Source organism: Neodothiora populina (genome assembly GCF_041146345.1).
Source record: "Neodothiora populina strain CPC 39397 chromosome Unknown canker_contig_12, whole genome shotgun sequence".
Taxonomy (NCBI): Eukaryota; Fungi; Ascomycota; class Dothideomycetes; order Dothideales; family Dothioraceae; genus Neodothiora; species Neodothiora populina.
In genome coordinates, this window is record NW_027191404.1 from 2,757,275 (window position 1) to 2,774,740 (window position 17,466).

General features: G+C 47.1%; 3 protein-coding genes across 4 annotated transcripts; 2 read left to right on the plus strand and 1 right to left on the minus strand.

Annotated features, from left to right (window-relative positions):
• Positions 1-2,151: 2,151 nt before the first annotated feature.
• On the plus strand, positions 2,152-4,421 carry AAFC00_001600 (uncharacterized protein; the record flags this gene model as incomplete). 2 transcript variants are annotated; one of them, XM_069340810.1, is made up of 6 exons in its annotated part: positions 2,152-2,456; positions 2,511-2,711; positions 2,762-3,032; positions 3,087-3,627; positions 3,681-4,131; positions 4,181-4,421. In XM_069340810.1, 6 exons carry the CDS (start codon positions 2,152-2,154, stop codon positions 4,419-4,421), a joined length of 2,010 nt encoding a protein of 669 aa, XP_069204288.1. The 2 variants fall into 2 exon arrangements, with proteins under 2 accessions (XP_069204288.1, XP_069204289.1); XM_069347705.1 differs by having other exon boundaries at positions 2,392-2,456.
• A 1,490-nt stretch (positions 4,422-5,911) lies between these two features.
• On the plus strand, positions 5,912-6,576 carry AAFC00_001601 (uncharacterized protein; the record flags this gene model as incomplete). Its single annotated transcript, XM_069347940.1, has 3 exons — positions 5,912-6,191; positions 6,247-6,333; positions 6,386-6,576. The coding sequence occupies 3 exons, from the start codon at positions 5,912-5,914 to the stop codon at positions 6,574-6,576; spliced, it is 558 nt and encodes a 185-aa protein (XP_069204290.1).
• A 1,164-nt stretch (positions 6,577-7,740) lies between these two features.
• Positions 7,741-9,245, minus strand: AAFC00_001602 (uncharacterized protein; the record flags this gene model as incomplete). Its single annotated transcript, XM_069348647.1, has 3 exons — positions 7,741-7,955; positions 8,005-8,953; positions 9,000-9,245. 3 exons carry the CDS (start codon positions 9,243-9,245, stop codon positions 7,741-7,743), a joined length of 1,410 nt encoding a protein of 469 aa, XP_069204291.1.
• Positions 9,246-17,466: the final 8,221 nt, after the last annotated feature.

The following is a 17,466-nucleotide window of genomic DNA, read 5'->3' on the forward strand; positions in this document are numbered from 1 at the left end:
GGCAGAATCATTGTCCTAGTTGTCATTGCCAACTCCTCTCCGTGACCACCATATCATCAATGAAGGTAGAACTCACGTGGATCAATGTGTACATCCTGTCTCTGTGCTGAGAAATGATATATGAAGCCTCCGAACCATTTCCTTGAGCTTTCAAGTCGTGCAGCTGGACCAATGCGACACGGTATGCGCTCTCACAACAGGTAGTCATCGCCATCCGACGGAATGCTCTTCCGCATAAAGAGTCTTGGTAGTCATGGAAGAATCAATGGAAGTTAAATGATTGCGGTTGACCATTAGCAGCTTCCTCCAATTCGTCGTTGCTGTTCAGATCGCAACACCCAGCACGGGACAAATCCAGAAGACGACCCTGCTTAGGTCGCGCATCTCTCGTGATTTTGTTCTCGTTGAATACTCGATTCCTTGACTCTTTTCGATCGGACTCTTGTGGGCCGCCAACCACAGTATGAGCGAGATGAGGCATCTCGTTGCCAGCGTCCATTGAAAAAGGCTTCTCTTTTCTTGCCTCTCTTTTCCTCTTGCCCCTTTCTGCCCTCCCGTCTCGATCAATCAGCAATAACCGTCAACCTGTCCCACTCCAATGAACCAGTGAAAATTGACCAGTCAACCAGTCATCTTTGAACTTCCCTTGAACCACACCCTCCATGTGTCTCGAGTGACACAACAATTCAGCAAGATTGACATTGGCAGGATATCTACGTCTTCTCCTACACTGCCTCCCTCTATGCCGGAATACCAGTAGCAAGCGATGTGACCATCAGAGGACGGCAAAACTTATCACCCTATCCAAAGCCTTATGCTCACTCATCGACTGCCGTTATTCCTGATAGTTGCAGCGATGGCTAAAATCTTGTCATGAAAACCCCATTATACTCGGTGCCCGTACAGTGCGCAACCACAATTTGGCTGCGAGGCATTCTTCTCAGCTTTGCTTCAAAAATTCTAGTCATTCGATCATGTATTATTGCTTCGCCAATTGATTCCTTACGCGTCCAACTTTTGCGTCAGGCCTATCCCCCACAACCTGAACAAGTCTGCAAACCTCCCATGCTGCCTTGCTTTACCCAGTCTGTCATGGACACCCAACACACCCCACCTGTGGGGTCCCCTCAGGACCGGCCGGCACCCACAAGAAAGTGGAGCTGTCATTCGCGCGCTATCTTTCGATGCGAATGGATCGACGTTTTATGGTTGTCTGTACATCTTCATGCCACCAATAGAGCACATCGCGGCTCTCGTCGAATTCTTGCAATAGCCCAGGACATGGTGCGCGATGCCTGTAAGGAACTTGGCCAAGTGTGTATGCCCCGCAAAAGCGGCTGCCGCGAAAATCGACGCCAGCTCTTTCTTCCGATCCTCGTGATAGCTGAACTCTGACATACATGCCTCAAAGAGCGATATCCGGACCAGTCATAGAGATTTTAGGACTAGTCCAACAAGATGTAGCCTTCAACTCATCGCTGAAAATCCAATCTGTAGCTTGAGCAAGGTTTTTCAGGATCTACCCAATTGAATCCAATGTTGCCATCCCCTCCGAGGATTGTCAGAATTCAAGGATTTTAGCAACGATGAAGCTTATACCTGCAAATAATGGAGATCAATTATACCATAAGCGTACACAGAGATATTGGATACAAGTACTATCTGCCTGCTTGATCTCCAGTACAGCTGTGTTCAAAACCGCAGGTTGTATGGTAGGATAGATCTTTAGCGTAAAGTATAAATCTCGCAAACGAGCACGCAATGATTGCGATAAGTTATAACATATCCAACGAGTCAAGGTCCCTCTAACAGAAGATACCATAGGCGCAGGAGTAAGTTGTCAGAGAAAAGGTAATGCAAAAGAACTTCTAAGCAAACCTTTCCTGATCATAGAACGTTTGAGGCAACTAGGCAGTTGATTGGCTTACAGCGCGGCATGTCGCCGTGTTATGCTCCCACTGGTTCTTATTGTCATTCACATTAGGCCATCTGAGGCACATCTAGATCTTGAATTCAGAAAGCACGCGATCTTCCTGAGAAGTGATGCCAGTATTGTAAGACCCGCCTTCATGGTACATAGTGCGGATCGCCTACCTTCTATCTACCCCATCGGATTCATCACTTCTGTCCCTGCATTCGGAATCAGCTCGTATGGCATCCACTATTACCGATACGGTGGTTGAGCCACCATTGTCCCAAGCAGTTGGGTATGTTGTTGTCGTTGTGATCGGATTTGTGATCGCTTTGATCATGGTTTTCGTCACTCGTCTACTCAAAAAAACACTTGGAGAAGATAATGGAAAATCCGAAATGTTCATGACCGCCAACCGAAGCATTCGAACTGGACTTACCGCCTCTGCTGTAGTATCAGGCTGGTTGTGGAGTACAGCGATGTTGGGTAGCGCTTTCGTTGGTTATAACTTCGGTGTCGCTGGTCCCTTCTGGTTTGCCGCAGGGTAAGGAGTCGGTATTGTGCTTCTGCAAGATACAGCTTGTAACTCAGCTTCTAGGTGCTCGCCTATGATCGTCTTCTTCTCCCTGCTTGGTATCGCGTGCAAGATGCGCATACCAGAAGCGCATACCTTGCTAGAAATTGTGCGAATCCGCTATGGCACAGCAGGTCACATAGTCTGGATTGTGTTATGTCTCATCAACAACATTATTGCCGTAGCCAATATGTTGTTGGGGGCTAGCGCAGCTATCAATGCATTGTTGGTTCCATATGCCCTCCTGGTGACAACGACAATACTAATTGCTTCAGGACTGGTGTCAACATTACCGCCGCAACATTTTTGCTTCCAGTGGGAGTCGTGGTATACACTTTCATCGGCGGAATCAAAGCTACCTTCTTGACTGATTATTTCCACACATTTGTAATTTTGATTATCGCTTGTTATTTCACTATACAGGCATTCCTGGTCAACGAGATCAACTCGCCAGCACAACTTTATAGCCTAGTCAAGGCCGCCGGAGACGCTCATCCTGTTTCCGGCAATCATGAAGGATCATACCTGACTATGACTAGCCATGGCGTGAGTAGTTTGAAGAGTCTACAAAAGATCATAACTAATCATGTTTCGAATCAGGCATTAATGTTCGCCATAATCCACATACTTGCTAATTTCGGCCTCGTGATCATGGACACGGGTTTCTTTGTGAAGGCTTTCAGTGCACGTCCCGAAGCTGTTGTCAAAGGCTATATCGTCGGAGGGATTGCATATTTCGCCATTCCCTGGGCGCTCGGAACGGTCATGAGTTTTCTTGCTCTAGCTCTAGAAGACACGCCACGCTTTCCCACCTTTCCTCGTCGCATGACCGCTACCGAGGTCTCGAATGGCCTTGTACTACCCTATTCAGCGATCGCTATCGCTGGTAAGGGTGGTGCTGCTGGCGTTCTACTCATCACCTTCATGGCGGTCACCTCCACGTTATCGGCGCAGGTCATTTCGGTCTCTTCGATCATCAGCTTTGACATCTATCGCCGATACTTCAATAGAGCCGCAACTGACAGAGATGTCATTAGATGGAGTCACATTGGCGTCGTATTCTTTGGTTTGTTCTCGGCGGCCTTCTCGACCGCTCTCCATTACGGAAATGTTGATCTAGGATGGACACTATACTTCCTAGGCTCGTGTCACGCTCATTACCGATATTTCAGAGCTCATACTGACTGGTTGTAGGAGTTCTGACATGTCCGGGTATCTTCCCGACCATTTTTACGATTCTGTGGAAAAAGCAATCACAGGCTGCTGCCTTGATCTCGCCTCTGTTTGGTATGGCTACTGGACTCGGCGTCTGGTTGGGCACAGCATATGGCTTCTACGGTGAAATCACAGTAGCTTCGACTGGTGGAACTCTACCGTGCATGTACGGTACTGTGGCGTCAGCGTTCTCTCCTGCCTTGTACTCGATTGTCATCACACTCATTCGGCCAGCCAACTTCGACTGGAGAGACTATCGCAAAGAGAAGCTGGCTTTCGACAGCGACGAGAATCCGTCAGCACTCGTACTTTCCCAGGTGGTTGATGAAGAGGCCAACAGCTACGAAAGCAACAAGGCGAGATTCCGATACTGGGGAAAGATTGCAGCAATCTGGTCAGCGGCTACTTTCCTAGGGCATTGGGTACTCTGGTGAGTTTTCTTCCAATGCGAGTATACTGCTGAGCACTGACGCATCCAGGCCATTGCCAATGTACGCTTCGAAGTACATCTTCAGTAGTACATTCTTCACAGCGTGGATCGTAATAGCTATCATCTGGCTTTGGGTCACAATGTTCATCGCCGGCTTTTACCCCCTGATCGACGGTAGAGAGCAATTGCTCTATATCTGGCGGGCATGGAGGCATGGCCGACCCACGGTAGAGACAGCAGGTACCTCGGACGAGGAAGAGGGTTCGACCGGGCCAGTCAAGACTAGGTAGCAGCCGATGATGAGACATAGGCTACAAATAGCTTACACGACATGATACATGAACTGAGCCGCGTGTTCCTCGTGAAAATGAAAGCATGGAGCTAGACCTAGATACGGTATCCGGTGAATTTGAAATTTTGTAACTTTTAGTCCACACGACAAGCTGACATAACAGCATCGATACGTCTGACCGAGAAAGATACGGCCGCTTATGTTGCGCTGCTTGATGTCTCGGTCTTGCTTGTGGAGGCCTGAAAGCATGTTATTGGAGAAGTAAAAGTCGGAAACTCGTGCATTATTCCAACGAGCATCATTCAAGTTACTACCTCGAGAGTTCTCGAGATGCGGTCGACCGATAATACCAGGAGTGTTGCTGTCAAGGGGAAGTCGTATGAATGACAAAAGTCACCGTCATATGTGAATTCCTAGTCAGTCGCATATCCTTCGGAAAGTCATCGCACACCCTGCTTCATCAATCACGCTGCGCGTAATTATGCTTCGTTGATGCGCACTTCGATCAGAAACATTAGAGAGAAGGAGTATGGATTGCACTTCAGTAGAGTATGTAAATCATCGAAAGTATAATACAGTAGAATACTGTAGGCCTTGTGAATTATCTACAAGTTGTCTCGCCTCGGTATATCACCTTAATTCGACAAAGTACTTCAGCTCGCCCCCCTGACTTCAGCCTGCAGTAGTAAACCTGACCGGGCCGATCACTTCTGATCAATGCTTACGCTGCCCGCAGCCCAAGCCTGTGTTGATGATACGGATTAGCGGAAGGTTTAAATAAAGGATTAAGCTATGATTGCACGTGACTGAACGGCTATCTACAGTATAGCTCCTAGCTAGATACATAGCTGGTGAGGTTGCACAACAGAAATATAATGCTCGTATTGCATATGACCGATTTATGAGGCTGGACAAAGCTCGAGCTAGTCTCAAATCGAGATCTCAAGTGTAGGACAGCTATCGCATTTGAGGGAGTCAATTCTTAATCCTCGCGATCGTACCTGAGATACTGAACTTGATGCTAGAAAGTATACTGTAACTTTACCAAGTGAGCGACTTCAAGGTACGCGGATACGCTGAATTTGGGGGTGTGGCCGAGTTTTGGAGAGGGTACTTGGTCGGTCCTAGGTCCGAACCTCGACATTCCCTACGGGACTCGAATTGGACTCCGTGGGTCTTACGCTGGCCCCTCATGTCTGTATCCGTCGGCGGCGCCAGCATGATCGTAGATGTCCATAACCATACGCCACCATGTAAAGCGCCTACTTAGGAAAATGTGAGAGGTGTACTGGGATTCAATGATCACCCAGTACGTAGTAGCTTTCCATTATAAGTATGCCTCCCTACTTGTTTCAGCTAGGAGATTGGAGCATACACTTGTTACATACCGCCTGCAGATTGAGATGTTTGACAAACATATATGATAATCCTGCACCCCTTTTGTCGACACTGCGATCAGGCTATTGCGGGACTCCTGACAATTCGGCCATGAGGACCAAAGATGCGAGCTCACCAGGGACTAAGCCTGCTTTAGAGTGGGCGATTCCATCATCAACATGGGAGGCACTCTGCCACCCGCACGTGGAGATCGTTTCCCGTGAGGTTGAGGCATATTTCCTGCAAAATTGGCCTTTCCCCGATAGCAAAGCAGAACAAAATTTCACTGGCACCTGTTTCTCCAGAAGCACCTGCTTGTTTTTTCCGTTGGCGAAAGTTGATCGTATCCAACTAGCTGCCCGTCTCCTGACAATCTTGTCGTTAATTGATGGTCTGCCAGAGCGAGATTGTCTATGTTCAACTCACTTGGTGACTGACACTCCCAGATCTTCTCGAAAACATGTCGTTTGAAGATGGACAAGCTTACAATGCAAAGCTCATGCCTATCGCACAGGGTGTCGTCCTACCTGATCGCATGTTGCACTCTCTCACACAAATTGGGTGGAATGGCTGATAATCATTCAGGTTCTGTTCCAGTCGAGAATATCTTCTACGACCTATGGAAAAGTATGCGCGATCATAGCGAGACCCTAGCGAACCAAGTTCTTGAGCCTACTTTCACGTTCATGAGGGCGCAAACCGCCCGTACACGACTACAAATCAGTGATCTTGGCCGTTACCTGGAATACCGTGAGAAAGATTTTGGCAAGGCCTGAGTTGTTCAACTAACCAAGGTCGACTAGAGTTACCTTGACAAGCTCCGCTCACGTTTCGCAGGTTACTGTCAGCTCTAATGCGCTTCTCGATGGAATTACAGTTGTCAGAAGAAGAGCTTACGTTTATGTCACCAATTGAACGTAATTTCTCGAAGCAGATATGCGTGGTCAATGATATCTATAGCTTCGACAAGGAGCTTCTGGAATCCCAGAATGGTCACCAAGAGGGTTCAGCTCTATGCTCCGCGGTTCAGGTGCTCGCAAGCTGAATTGTCATAAACACCGATGCTGCGAAGCGTGTGCTTTGGACAATGTTTCGCGAATGGAAGCGCGAGCACGAAGAAATGTATTCCGACACGATCTCAGAAGGCTGCAGTGTCAATGCTATAGCATACATCAAGGGTTTGGAATACCAGATGAGTGGTAATGAGCTCTGGAGCCGCACAACAATAAGGTATAAGACAACGAAGTGATGCTTTCTTGTCATATAATTAAATCACCTCAGGTATATTGACAGAACAAAATTGCACTGAAGTCATCATGTATCTGAAGAAGTTTACAAAACCAGACTTCGGTCACCCTGCGAGACAGGCTCGTCAACATGAAGTTTTAGCTTCACACTCTTGCCTTCGTAACGGCAGTGGTACAAGTGCAGAAGTTCATCTCCAGAAGAGTACAGCACAGGATTCGGCGAGCATAGTCCATCACCCAAAAGGGAAAGCTACAAGAAGCTACTGTGCTGGAATCAGTGACTAATGTACATGATCAAGTAGGGATCTGTGATGCGTCCGGCTTACGAAAAACTCATTGCCATGTCACACAACAGGAGTTCAGCCCAAGCCACAAGTGCCCTCTCAACCATGACTGTAGCCTAGAAACATTTCAAATTGGCCCTAACCTAATCAATTGATATGTTCGACAGAGTCGACTTGTATTCACGCCTCCAGCATCGCGTCCAGCGCCGAAGTTTCGGGCCCAAAATCCGGTCGAACACCATTCACAAGACCACAGCTTCACCTTGACTCAAGGTCTATAGATCAATCGGAGGAGACTCAACTTGGGATTTCAGCAGAGCAACAGTAGTTCCTATAAGCTCTTGAGAAGACTCCAACTACATATATCCTGACTCCCCCTGAGCATGTTTACAGTAGCTGGTATGGGGGTCTATCTTCTACGCAGGACCGGGACGATCTTCTCAACAGCAAACTCAGCGAGTACCTCGTAAAGAAAAGAGGGGTTCGATGTCGTTGGGGCTGGACTGAGAGATCCATCAATGACATAAAGATTGTCAGTTCCGTAAACCTTTGCAGTGAGGTCAACACATCCTTCGCCACCCTTCGTACCATCAGTATCACCAATTTTGCAGGATCCTCCCCAATCTAGAGACAATTAGCGTAAATCTACATAAATGCGCACTGTGGGTCTTACGGTTGTTCCCTGCCTTATTGGCCTTCAGATGTGCCTCGTAGGAGGCGAGGTCACCAATAGGGACTGTCGAGGTACTCAAGCCTGGGTAGCTCGTGATTGCATCAACAAAGCGTTGCAATCCCAGGGCGTACATTTTGACGTCGGTGCTGTTCGTTAACCATGGACCAACGCCCTCTTTGAAGACCAAATTCCCGTCGGTGCCTAGGCCGATACTTCCGCGGCTAAGTAAACCCTCATTCAAGTTGAATTGGCAGTTGAAGGTACCATTGGTAGTGGTTGGAGTTGAGCAGATGGCTTGACAGGTCATTTCGACACCAGAGTCTTCGACAGTGATCCATGTTACCAATTGACGACCGGTCCCAGTGAGAGGGCCAGCGTGATTCAGATAGAGGTCGTCTTTGTAAGTCTTGGAGACGTTGTACCCGTAAAAGATCTCCGAGTCATAAAATGCTGGAAGCGCATCGGTATCGTTGTATGTGATGATGTAATTAGTTTGAGGATTGTCATGCAAATTCTTACCCACACGTTCGTTGAAAATCCACTCACTCTTTGGGTAATTTGTGAACCCAATGGAGGCCGCAGTAGTAAGCTCAGACTCTGGACCGATGCCAGACGCAAACAAGATTGAGGGCGTGTTCCAAACCCCGGCAGAAAGTACAACAGCGTCTGCGGTGATGACTGTGCCATTCACACTTACGCCGGTAGCCTTCGATCCGTCTCGAACCACGTAATCTACATGACTGTACATCTTGAGCGTGAAATTAGGTAATTTTCTAGCATCTTGTAGATATCCGACGAGCGGTCCTCCACGAAGTCCGTCTGCTGCAGCATAGACATCACGACCGTAGGTATTGTACTTTTCGTCAACATCCTGTGATGTATTGACCTCCTTCAGGCCGGCAGTCTCTAGAACAGACCCCATGAGGGAGTAGACCTGATCGTAGTAGAACTATTGAAACATCAGACCTATCCCCGTCGAATTTCTGACAACTTACCTTGTTATCACTCGACCAGTAAGGAGTTGGTGGAATTCTTGTGGCAACTCTGTGGATCGCGGGCTGGAAATCCTCCGAAGACCACCCCTCAAAACCATACGCATGATCTAAATACTGCGTAGGAGGCCAGAACTGCTGCATGGCGTTGATGGCAGTACCGCCACCCAGTCTACATGCTGCAAGTTGGCCTTCCGGTAGGTTGCCACAGTAATAGACCGAACTATTTGGTGCATTGTAGTAGCACATTGCATCGTGTCTAGAAAGGTTATTGCCAGGGTATTCTCCTTCTGACCATTCTGGGATTTCTCTGTTTCCATCGCGGTACAACATTGGCCCACCATGCTCAAGAAGTAGAGTTTTGAACCCAGATTCGGCAAATCGCGTAGCAGAGACCAGACCACCAGCGCCGCCTCCAACGACAATAACATCGCTGATAATTGTAAGTTCAACAAAGATCGTCACGCCGGCAAGTAAGGGAGAACTTACTATTCGCTGCTAGCTCTTGGCACAGAGTAGGCCTTGATACACCTTGGTGCTGCGAGAAGGCCTATGAGCAGCGATAGCTGCTGGAAAGTGTAGCGCATGTCAGGCAAGGAAGACGAGTCAATTTGTCTGTGAAGGTTATTCTAGTAGTAGTGAAGTGCAGAGTATGTGGGCTGGCTTCTGCATTTATACAAGTGAACTCAAAAGCAATCTGATCATGCTATGTACATGCACCTGTGTGGCTGGTTTCATCTATCCCAAAAAGTCTTGCTTGAATTATGTCGACCTCCCAGTTCGGAGGATAGCCGCAAGATCGACAATCCTATGTAGGGATACAAATGCTTACGCGAGCCACGAGGAAGGTATCGGAACAAGGGAAGACATACCTCATATGCAAGCGGAAGGTTCGGATAGTACATGGAACGCGATAATTGGCGGACGATACAAGCTTTGCCGTTCTTGATGTTTCATTCGCTTATTCTAAACAATGATTTTGAGCATTGGGATCTTTAATCAGTCCAGTATAAGGAAAACTTTCGGCTGAGAAATGCGGTAATCCAGTGCTACCTTCCGTTCTCGTCGTAGGTCCAGTAACAATGTGCTAACACTATACAGTATCTCTTCGTTAAGAGAATAGAGGCTTAGCCATAGTGGTTCATACACCATTGTAACTTAGGGCGATGCAGCAGTGCTTGTGGACATGATACGGGCCATCGACGACAGGAAAGATGCGTAATCTGATATTTCGAGGTCTAGATGGCTGTATTAAATGAAAGCGGCGTATCTATAGATTGGCTTGGCCAAGCTAGTCTCCTCGAGTAGAGCGAGTTTACAGCGAGTGTCTACATGGAATGGTTCCGATTCTGCAAATCTGGAGGTATACTCTACCAGCATCACTGACTAAAGAAACATCAACACAGAACAATGCTCGGCAACGATGGCATAAGGATATTCAACAGCCGGGCATTCTAGCGCGGGCAAACATCTGACTAGCACAGACACACACTCCTGGCTTGCGACCAAGGATCCGTGAGCCTGTATCAGCATGTACCACATCCATCACACCTGCTCGGCATTTTCTTTTTCTTGATAACAAATGTCGAGTTAGTGCGATGCACACCAAATCTCGCTATAGTCACATTTGACTGCCAAGCTGTGTTTGAGTAGGACATGAGCCCTCGCTTTATGCATATATCTTGCATATATAGCCTAAATTGAATAGAGGGCCGCTTGGCTAGATCATGATTAGCATGCACACCATAAACAGCAAAGTTCATATGAATTATGATTATGCTGCAGCGCTACTTCAATCATGGCAGATGGAGCAAGATCCAGCATTTCGTATGGCTATACTCGCTGATTTCATGTTGGGCAAAGAGTTTGAGACTAAAGACGATCCTCAATCTTGACGCAAGCTAGCAAATCTCGGCATAGGATAGACAGGGAGCACTTTCAATGAGGTATACCTACCTACATAAGTGTAGAAGACAAAACGGCGCTAGTAGTAGCTACCCCACAGGGCGGTGCTGTCGGCAATCATATCGTGTTCACAAGCAAGACGGCTTCTGTGCCTTATTAATGTGCAGTAGGTAGGAAGCCATGATATACAGTACATGTGTGCACGTACCTTTCTCTAGACGGGGGTTGATAACGCATTACTGGCGCCATTGATGCGAAGATTCGGTATGCACATGGCCAGGGCCAATCTAGGGCAATGACTACTGCAGTGCAATTTTTGCGAGTCTGCATTTGTGCACTGCCACCTATCTGTTCGTCCCTTGCCACGCCGGATAAGGTGTTATCTGAGCGCCGCCGAAGAGAGTCCTCGGCGTCTTCTATACTAGATGCTGCCAATAGGACCGACATCCTCTGTCGACACCATCCATTCGCCTCCAATCGGCACATCTCGAGTTTCACTTCCTTCGGATCAGGTTGTTAAGAGTTAAACTTTGAGTCTCATAAATACCTGCAATCAAAAGTCCCCACAACCATAACAATCAAACTGGTTTTGATTTTTGAACAGCCATCTTTTGACATGTAGAGTATCGTTAATTGTACTGTACCTAACTCATTATCTATTGCCTTCACGACCTTAACTTTATATTTCGTTGTCTGGCATGAGCATGGTCTAGTGATAATCGAACTACGCGTGTTGCTGAATAAACATATGAAGATGGAATTCATTTATGCTTTAGAGATAAACACAATGTAAGCTTCTTAATGATTAATGATTGATGAGCTGCCAGGTTCGAGGGGGCACAGCTTAATGGGATTGAGCCTCTTATCATGATTGTCAAAAGTCTACCTTACTAAGACTAAGTCAGCATAATTCATTTATAGAGAACAAGATTATATTCGTATACGCAAGGAACCAGCCCTTTGTGACGAATAAGATGGTGTCCTAACAGAGCCTGCGATTCACGACTCGTTAGAACCTTGTCTACCATTACTGGGTAGCGAACATTACTGCTAGAGTACTTTCTACCGCATAACCTAGTATATCAGTATGCGAGGCTACCACACCACACCAGAGGAGATCTGCTCTAATAATGCTCTCAGTCTGGCTGCTGTTCCAGGCCTTACCAATGATCTCAATTCGAGCTAGTGCCGTACAACTTCTATGCTTTGTAGTGACGGAGTTGCTGTGCCAAATGTTATCAAATCTCAAAGCGAACACTGCGATGCTACATACCTTAGTTATTGCAGAACAAGCTTGACTACATAGTGAAAGCGGTCGAGTCCCTGTTCAGAGAATTGCGATATCCGTGGTGGGAGGCCATACTTGAGAGGCAGTGTGTCGAGACCATGTGTAGCTCCTTAACAACGACTAATCAGCCATGTTACAATTCTTGCAGGATTCTGGGAAGCTTCGACCAAAGATCCCACTCCTACAGTAGCAAGAGCCTACAAAAGCATCTCGTAGGCATTCTCTTTAAGTACAAAAAAAACGATGTGCGAGGCAGCAATGTTAGTACAACAGGATTTTAGAACGACCGATTGTAAGATAATGAAGCAGTAAAGACCTGTGTTTCTTAATTACATAACCTGACTCGGAGCGCTTCCTTAACTAACGACAAGGCATCGCATTATGATAAGCATGCAGCAGAAATACTATCAGCTTGGCGCAGCTGTAAGTTTCATTAGTTTTAGGTACCCTGACCTTGGGAAAGCTTACTAACGACTTTTTTATTGTTATACATGAGTACTTTCCATATCACTCTGGTAGCTAGAGGGTGATTCAGAGCTGAATGAGACATGATACACTAAAAAAGGGCTGACTGTTGCTCGCAAGCTGTTCAGCTCTCGAGTTATATCTTGCTAATACACGCGAGATCCTCGGAGGATGCTTTAAACGACACGCGCCGCAGTATAACCATGAGGATTTGGTTGCAGACTTCCACAGAGGGTTCAGTCTGACCACTGCTCATTGAGGTGCAATGGGTGGCAACAATTTTGGGAGATGTCACATGATCGCCGGGCCTGACCTAAGCAATCAACCATTCCTTTGCAGCCAAGCCATCTCACAATATATGGCTAAGCCGGTACACTTGACTGTGAACTTGGTGAGCATAGATTAATAACCCCTGGTTTATCTCGAGTATACTAATCATCGAGGCATATCGACTAGGCTCTGCGGTTGAGGCTTGCATAAAGCACGTTTTCGATGCTGCCAGCATCAGGCTGTCAGCCCGCTCTGCTGACCCGTCGCGGCATTCCGCATTCATCTATGTCTCACTTTAAGATAACGCTGTTATGTATATCTTGTGAGCAGGGAGATTGACTATATGCTCTGGCCGTAAACAGACGATTGGCATGCACTTAGCTATACAAGATGTAGAGTCGGCTCAATCCGTTTATATTGGGCATGAGCTCACAAGACATTCAATAACATAATAATAACAAAGCCACTTTCGAGACCTTCGGGGTAAATCATCTTTCACTGTTAGCGTCGTAGGGTAGAGATGCTTCAAATCATCTTTCAACTCTGATCATTACGAAAGCCAATTTTTCAATTGTCTAGGAAGCAGCAATGTTTAGATCGATTGTACAGACCCTGACATGGCATGCACTGATTTGCTGGGATAAGCATCTATCAACCGCACCTGTTGTCAGCTTTTCATGCATAGCGGATGGTCGTCAGCTCAGCTCCACAGTAGCGTTAATCATGCTCAAGCGTGAACTGGGGACTTATTCCTAGCAACGATACGATAAATTGCTGCGATGTTCTATACCTTCGCTCCACTTAGTCCTCCCCAGTTTCTCGTGCATTTATCATCGTATGTGCTGATCTTACAAAAGATGGCGAAATCTATTATCACGACCGCTGCCTGTAAGATCATCCCTGAGGATACTAAGATTCCTCCACCAGGCGCCGCTCTTGGTTGTTGGCTCCCGAAAGAGCGTGCGACTACTGCAGCATGGCTCAACACGAAGTTGAAGCAGCTCGACAGCAGCACGGGTTTTGCTCTCGCTCCAAGTATCGTAGCTCTCAGAAAGCTTGTTGATGAAGACGCTCTTCTTATTCAACTTTCAAAAGACATGTTTACTCAGGTTCCTGCTGCGTATGTCAACGACCCGACTGAACACGTCCAGGTGCGTGACTTTGAGACGATGCTTGGTCTAGTTAACTTGATCTTGACGGAAGGCCCTGGATGGTACGATGTACCTGATGATACTGCAATGGGCCTGATCGGACTCCCAATAAATGCCATATTGGATTGGCCTATGGGAACATCTGCGGGATACATGTTCTTTACCATGTTCCCTGAAGTCAATGCAAAATGGCGGGGTATACTCGCCGCGTTTGGGGAATTCCTCACGAGTCCCGAATCAAAGAGTTTGCTCAACCAATCGACTGGGTGGCTCTCTCCGGATGCACTTACTAAATTAGCTATGAAAGGCAACGATGGTGTCACAAACTATTCTTTTGAACAGCTCTATGTCTGCGACCCGTCCAATCCTTGCTATGGCTTTTCAAATTGGGATGCTTTCTTCACCCGTCGTTTTCGAGAAGGGATTAGACCAGTGCAATTTCCAGACGATACACCAATCGGAGGCCCTGGTTATGAGACGCTTAAATAAACAGGCGGAGCCATGCAGCTACTGAGAAACATAAGATCCCCTACCCAGGTCATTCTTAATGTCTGCGAATCTACCCCACTCCAGTATGTCACGAAAGCTCAGCTCCACGACACATTCTGGCTCAAACAGCAACCCTACTCACTGGACAATATGCTTGATCACGACCCTAAGACTATAGAATTCAATGGAGGCAGTGTCTACCAAGCATTTCTGAGTGCTCTCTCATATCATCGCTGGTCTGCCCCGGTGTCCGGTACTGTCGTCTCGACACGGATCGTGCCTGGAACCTGTTATTCTGAGAACATCTACGCAGGCTTTGGTGGTCCCGATCCAGATCCAAACGCTCCAAATCACTCTCAGCCTTATATACCCGCAGTTGCAACACGCGGGATCATATTCATTCAATCCGATAACGATGCTATAGGTCTTATGGCCATTGTTTTCATTGGCATGGCTGAAGTATCTAGCTGTGAATTCACAGTCAGTGCCAACGAAAGAGTCGAAAAGGGTCAAGATATTGGTATGTTTCACTTTGGCGGCTCGAGCCATTGCATGGTCTTCAGGGGATCAGTCAAGTTGCACTTACTTTCTGAAATACCGCGCATTCCTCACGAGCAAAACAACAATGCAGTAAATAGTGCTCTTGCAGTAGTTCTCTCTGACGAAGAGACACTGGGGGGCATGGTTTAGTACATGAGGGTTTCGAGTCGGCATACAAGCCATGATCTGTATCAGGCCCTTACAACAGGTCAATTAGCTCAGCTTAGTCACCCAAATCGCCGTTCTGTTTTATTCTAGCCCTATCACCTATCATGAAACTGCTCCGTGTAGCTATCTAGTACATCAATCTATCATGCTATGTGGTTCACAATCCTTACATACCTATCTATACCATATAGTCTACCAGTCGGCGTACGAGCAACGGAATAAAGATACCTTCGATCTTTCGTTCGTATCAGCTATCCGGATTATCACGCTGGTGCCTTCCTCTGCAAAATATCACTGTCCAGACAAAGGAAAATTAGCATCCGGGATGCGAAATCCCTCTTGCCGTGCACCGCGACTCCATCATCGAAAGTTCGACTCTAACTGGTATATTTGTCGCTAGGTAGGGTTAGAGCATTGATGCGCTTGAGTAAAAGTTGTCACGGTAAGCGTCGCGCAAAATTGTCATGCAGAATGCCAGATATGCAAAGTTGAGGAAGCATTGCAGAATCATACCACCAGACTTTATGCCTGTTGTATCAGGACCATATACTCTCTGAACTTTTGTATAGTCGCATCTCTCCAGTCTCAAAACTGCTCAAGATTGAGATACAGGTATCACGACCCGGGGATATGGACGCCCTACACATTATACATGCTGACCTAGGATCGCAACATTCGGCCTCTAGGGTAGGCATGTGGAAGAAGCTCAAGGAAAGCGCCAACAGAACTATCGTGGTTTAGTATGCTGCCACTGAGACACAGGAAACCCTTTTTTGTTTTCTCTAACGAGCCGGAATTCTGTATGTGTCTCCGAGATCCTTCTGCCGCCTTCTTGTCTTAGATTCCCTTGCATTATGGGTAGGACACGAAGTGAGTCTGGTTGTCCAGCAGATTACAAAGTTATTTAGTGCGAATTTGACAGCCATTAGTGTTCCTACGCTCACTGCATGTTCCCTTGAAGTCTCGAGTCTGCCTTTGGAGAATCGCAGGCATTCCTGTCCATAAGTTTCCCTATAGTCTCGAAATCCATCCAAAGGAAGTACTCTACGATACCTCCGAATCACCTTACGATCTTGACCCAATACCTCGGATCCATACCCAATGACTTGCAAGTCAACGCCTACCCCCAGCTCGAGATCGCATAGGAGCCTGCTTGTACAACAGTGATAAGTAGCTGTGCAACTCACCAAAAACTTCCCCATATTGCGTGTAGTTTAGCCACGAAGCCGATGAAGCTTCAGCTGCCTCCACATCTCTGCAAGACACCGCTGTTGGAAGGTCGATGTGATCTAGGCTCCCAGAGCCACGCGCAGCTCTATGGCTATAGCCACAAATATTAAGACAGCCATAGGGTCTTTGAATGAACTTGTGATGCTTGGGTACTGTACCCGGCAATTCACGACACGGGGAATCTGGGATGCGCCAAAGTTGGGTACTATTATCTCAGCAGCTGCCATAACTCGCTTCCGTACTACCACGACAATAGGACAAGTAGTGAGATGGACATCCTTCATAAACAATCAGACCTCTCTTACGTTATAGCTTCTTCTATATCACTTGCATGTCACCGTGATAAGGAGTATAGCAGAAAGTGCCGACCATTCACCTGATACTCGCGTTCTATGTCCGTGATTACCCAAAAAATCGACGCTTGCGAATCGAGATGCCGTGCAAGAGAGCAGGACCGCTCTCGGGGCCTCCACTGATGTTGACCTTTGGTGAGATCCTTACTCTGTCGTGTCTCTTGTTTCTCCCAACTCGCAACATTATCGAGACCACCGCGACTGTTCAACTTCGCGATTCTTGAGCCGGGCAGACTGAACAGATAATATGATTGGCAGCATGACTCGATTGTAGCGGAACCGTCCGAGCCATCAAAGTACATTACGGGATCACGATGAACCTCTACATGCCAATCAATGAAATATTATGACCCACGGTGGGGACCATGAGACCACGCACAGCTTATGATTTGCCCGTCTCGATCTCGATCATCTTGCGTTCTGCAAGCCTTGCAGCGCTCCTCACATCGTGGGTAAGATCACTATTCGTCTCTCCTATCTCTTCGAATCCCCTGGAACTGCTCTAAGGCATGGTTGAATTCTCGTAAATTTCGTTTGGCCATGATTGTCGGATATCCTGGGTGAGTAGCCGTTGAGCCTAGTGTTGCAAGGAGTATGGAAGTAACGATGTT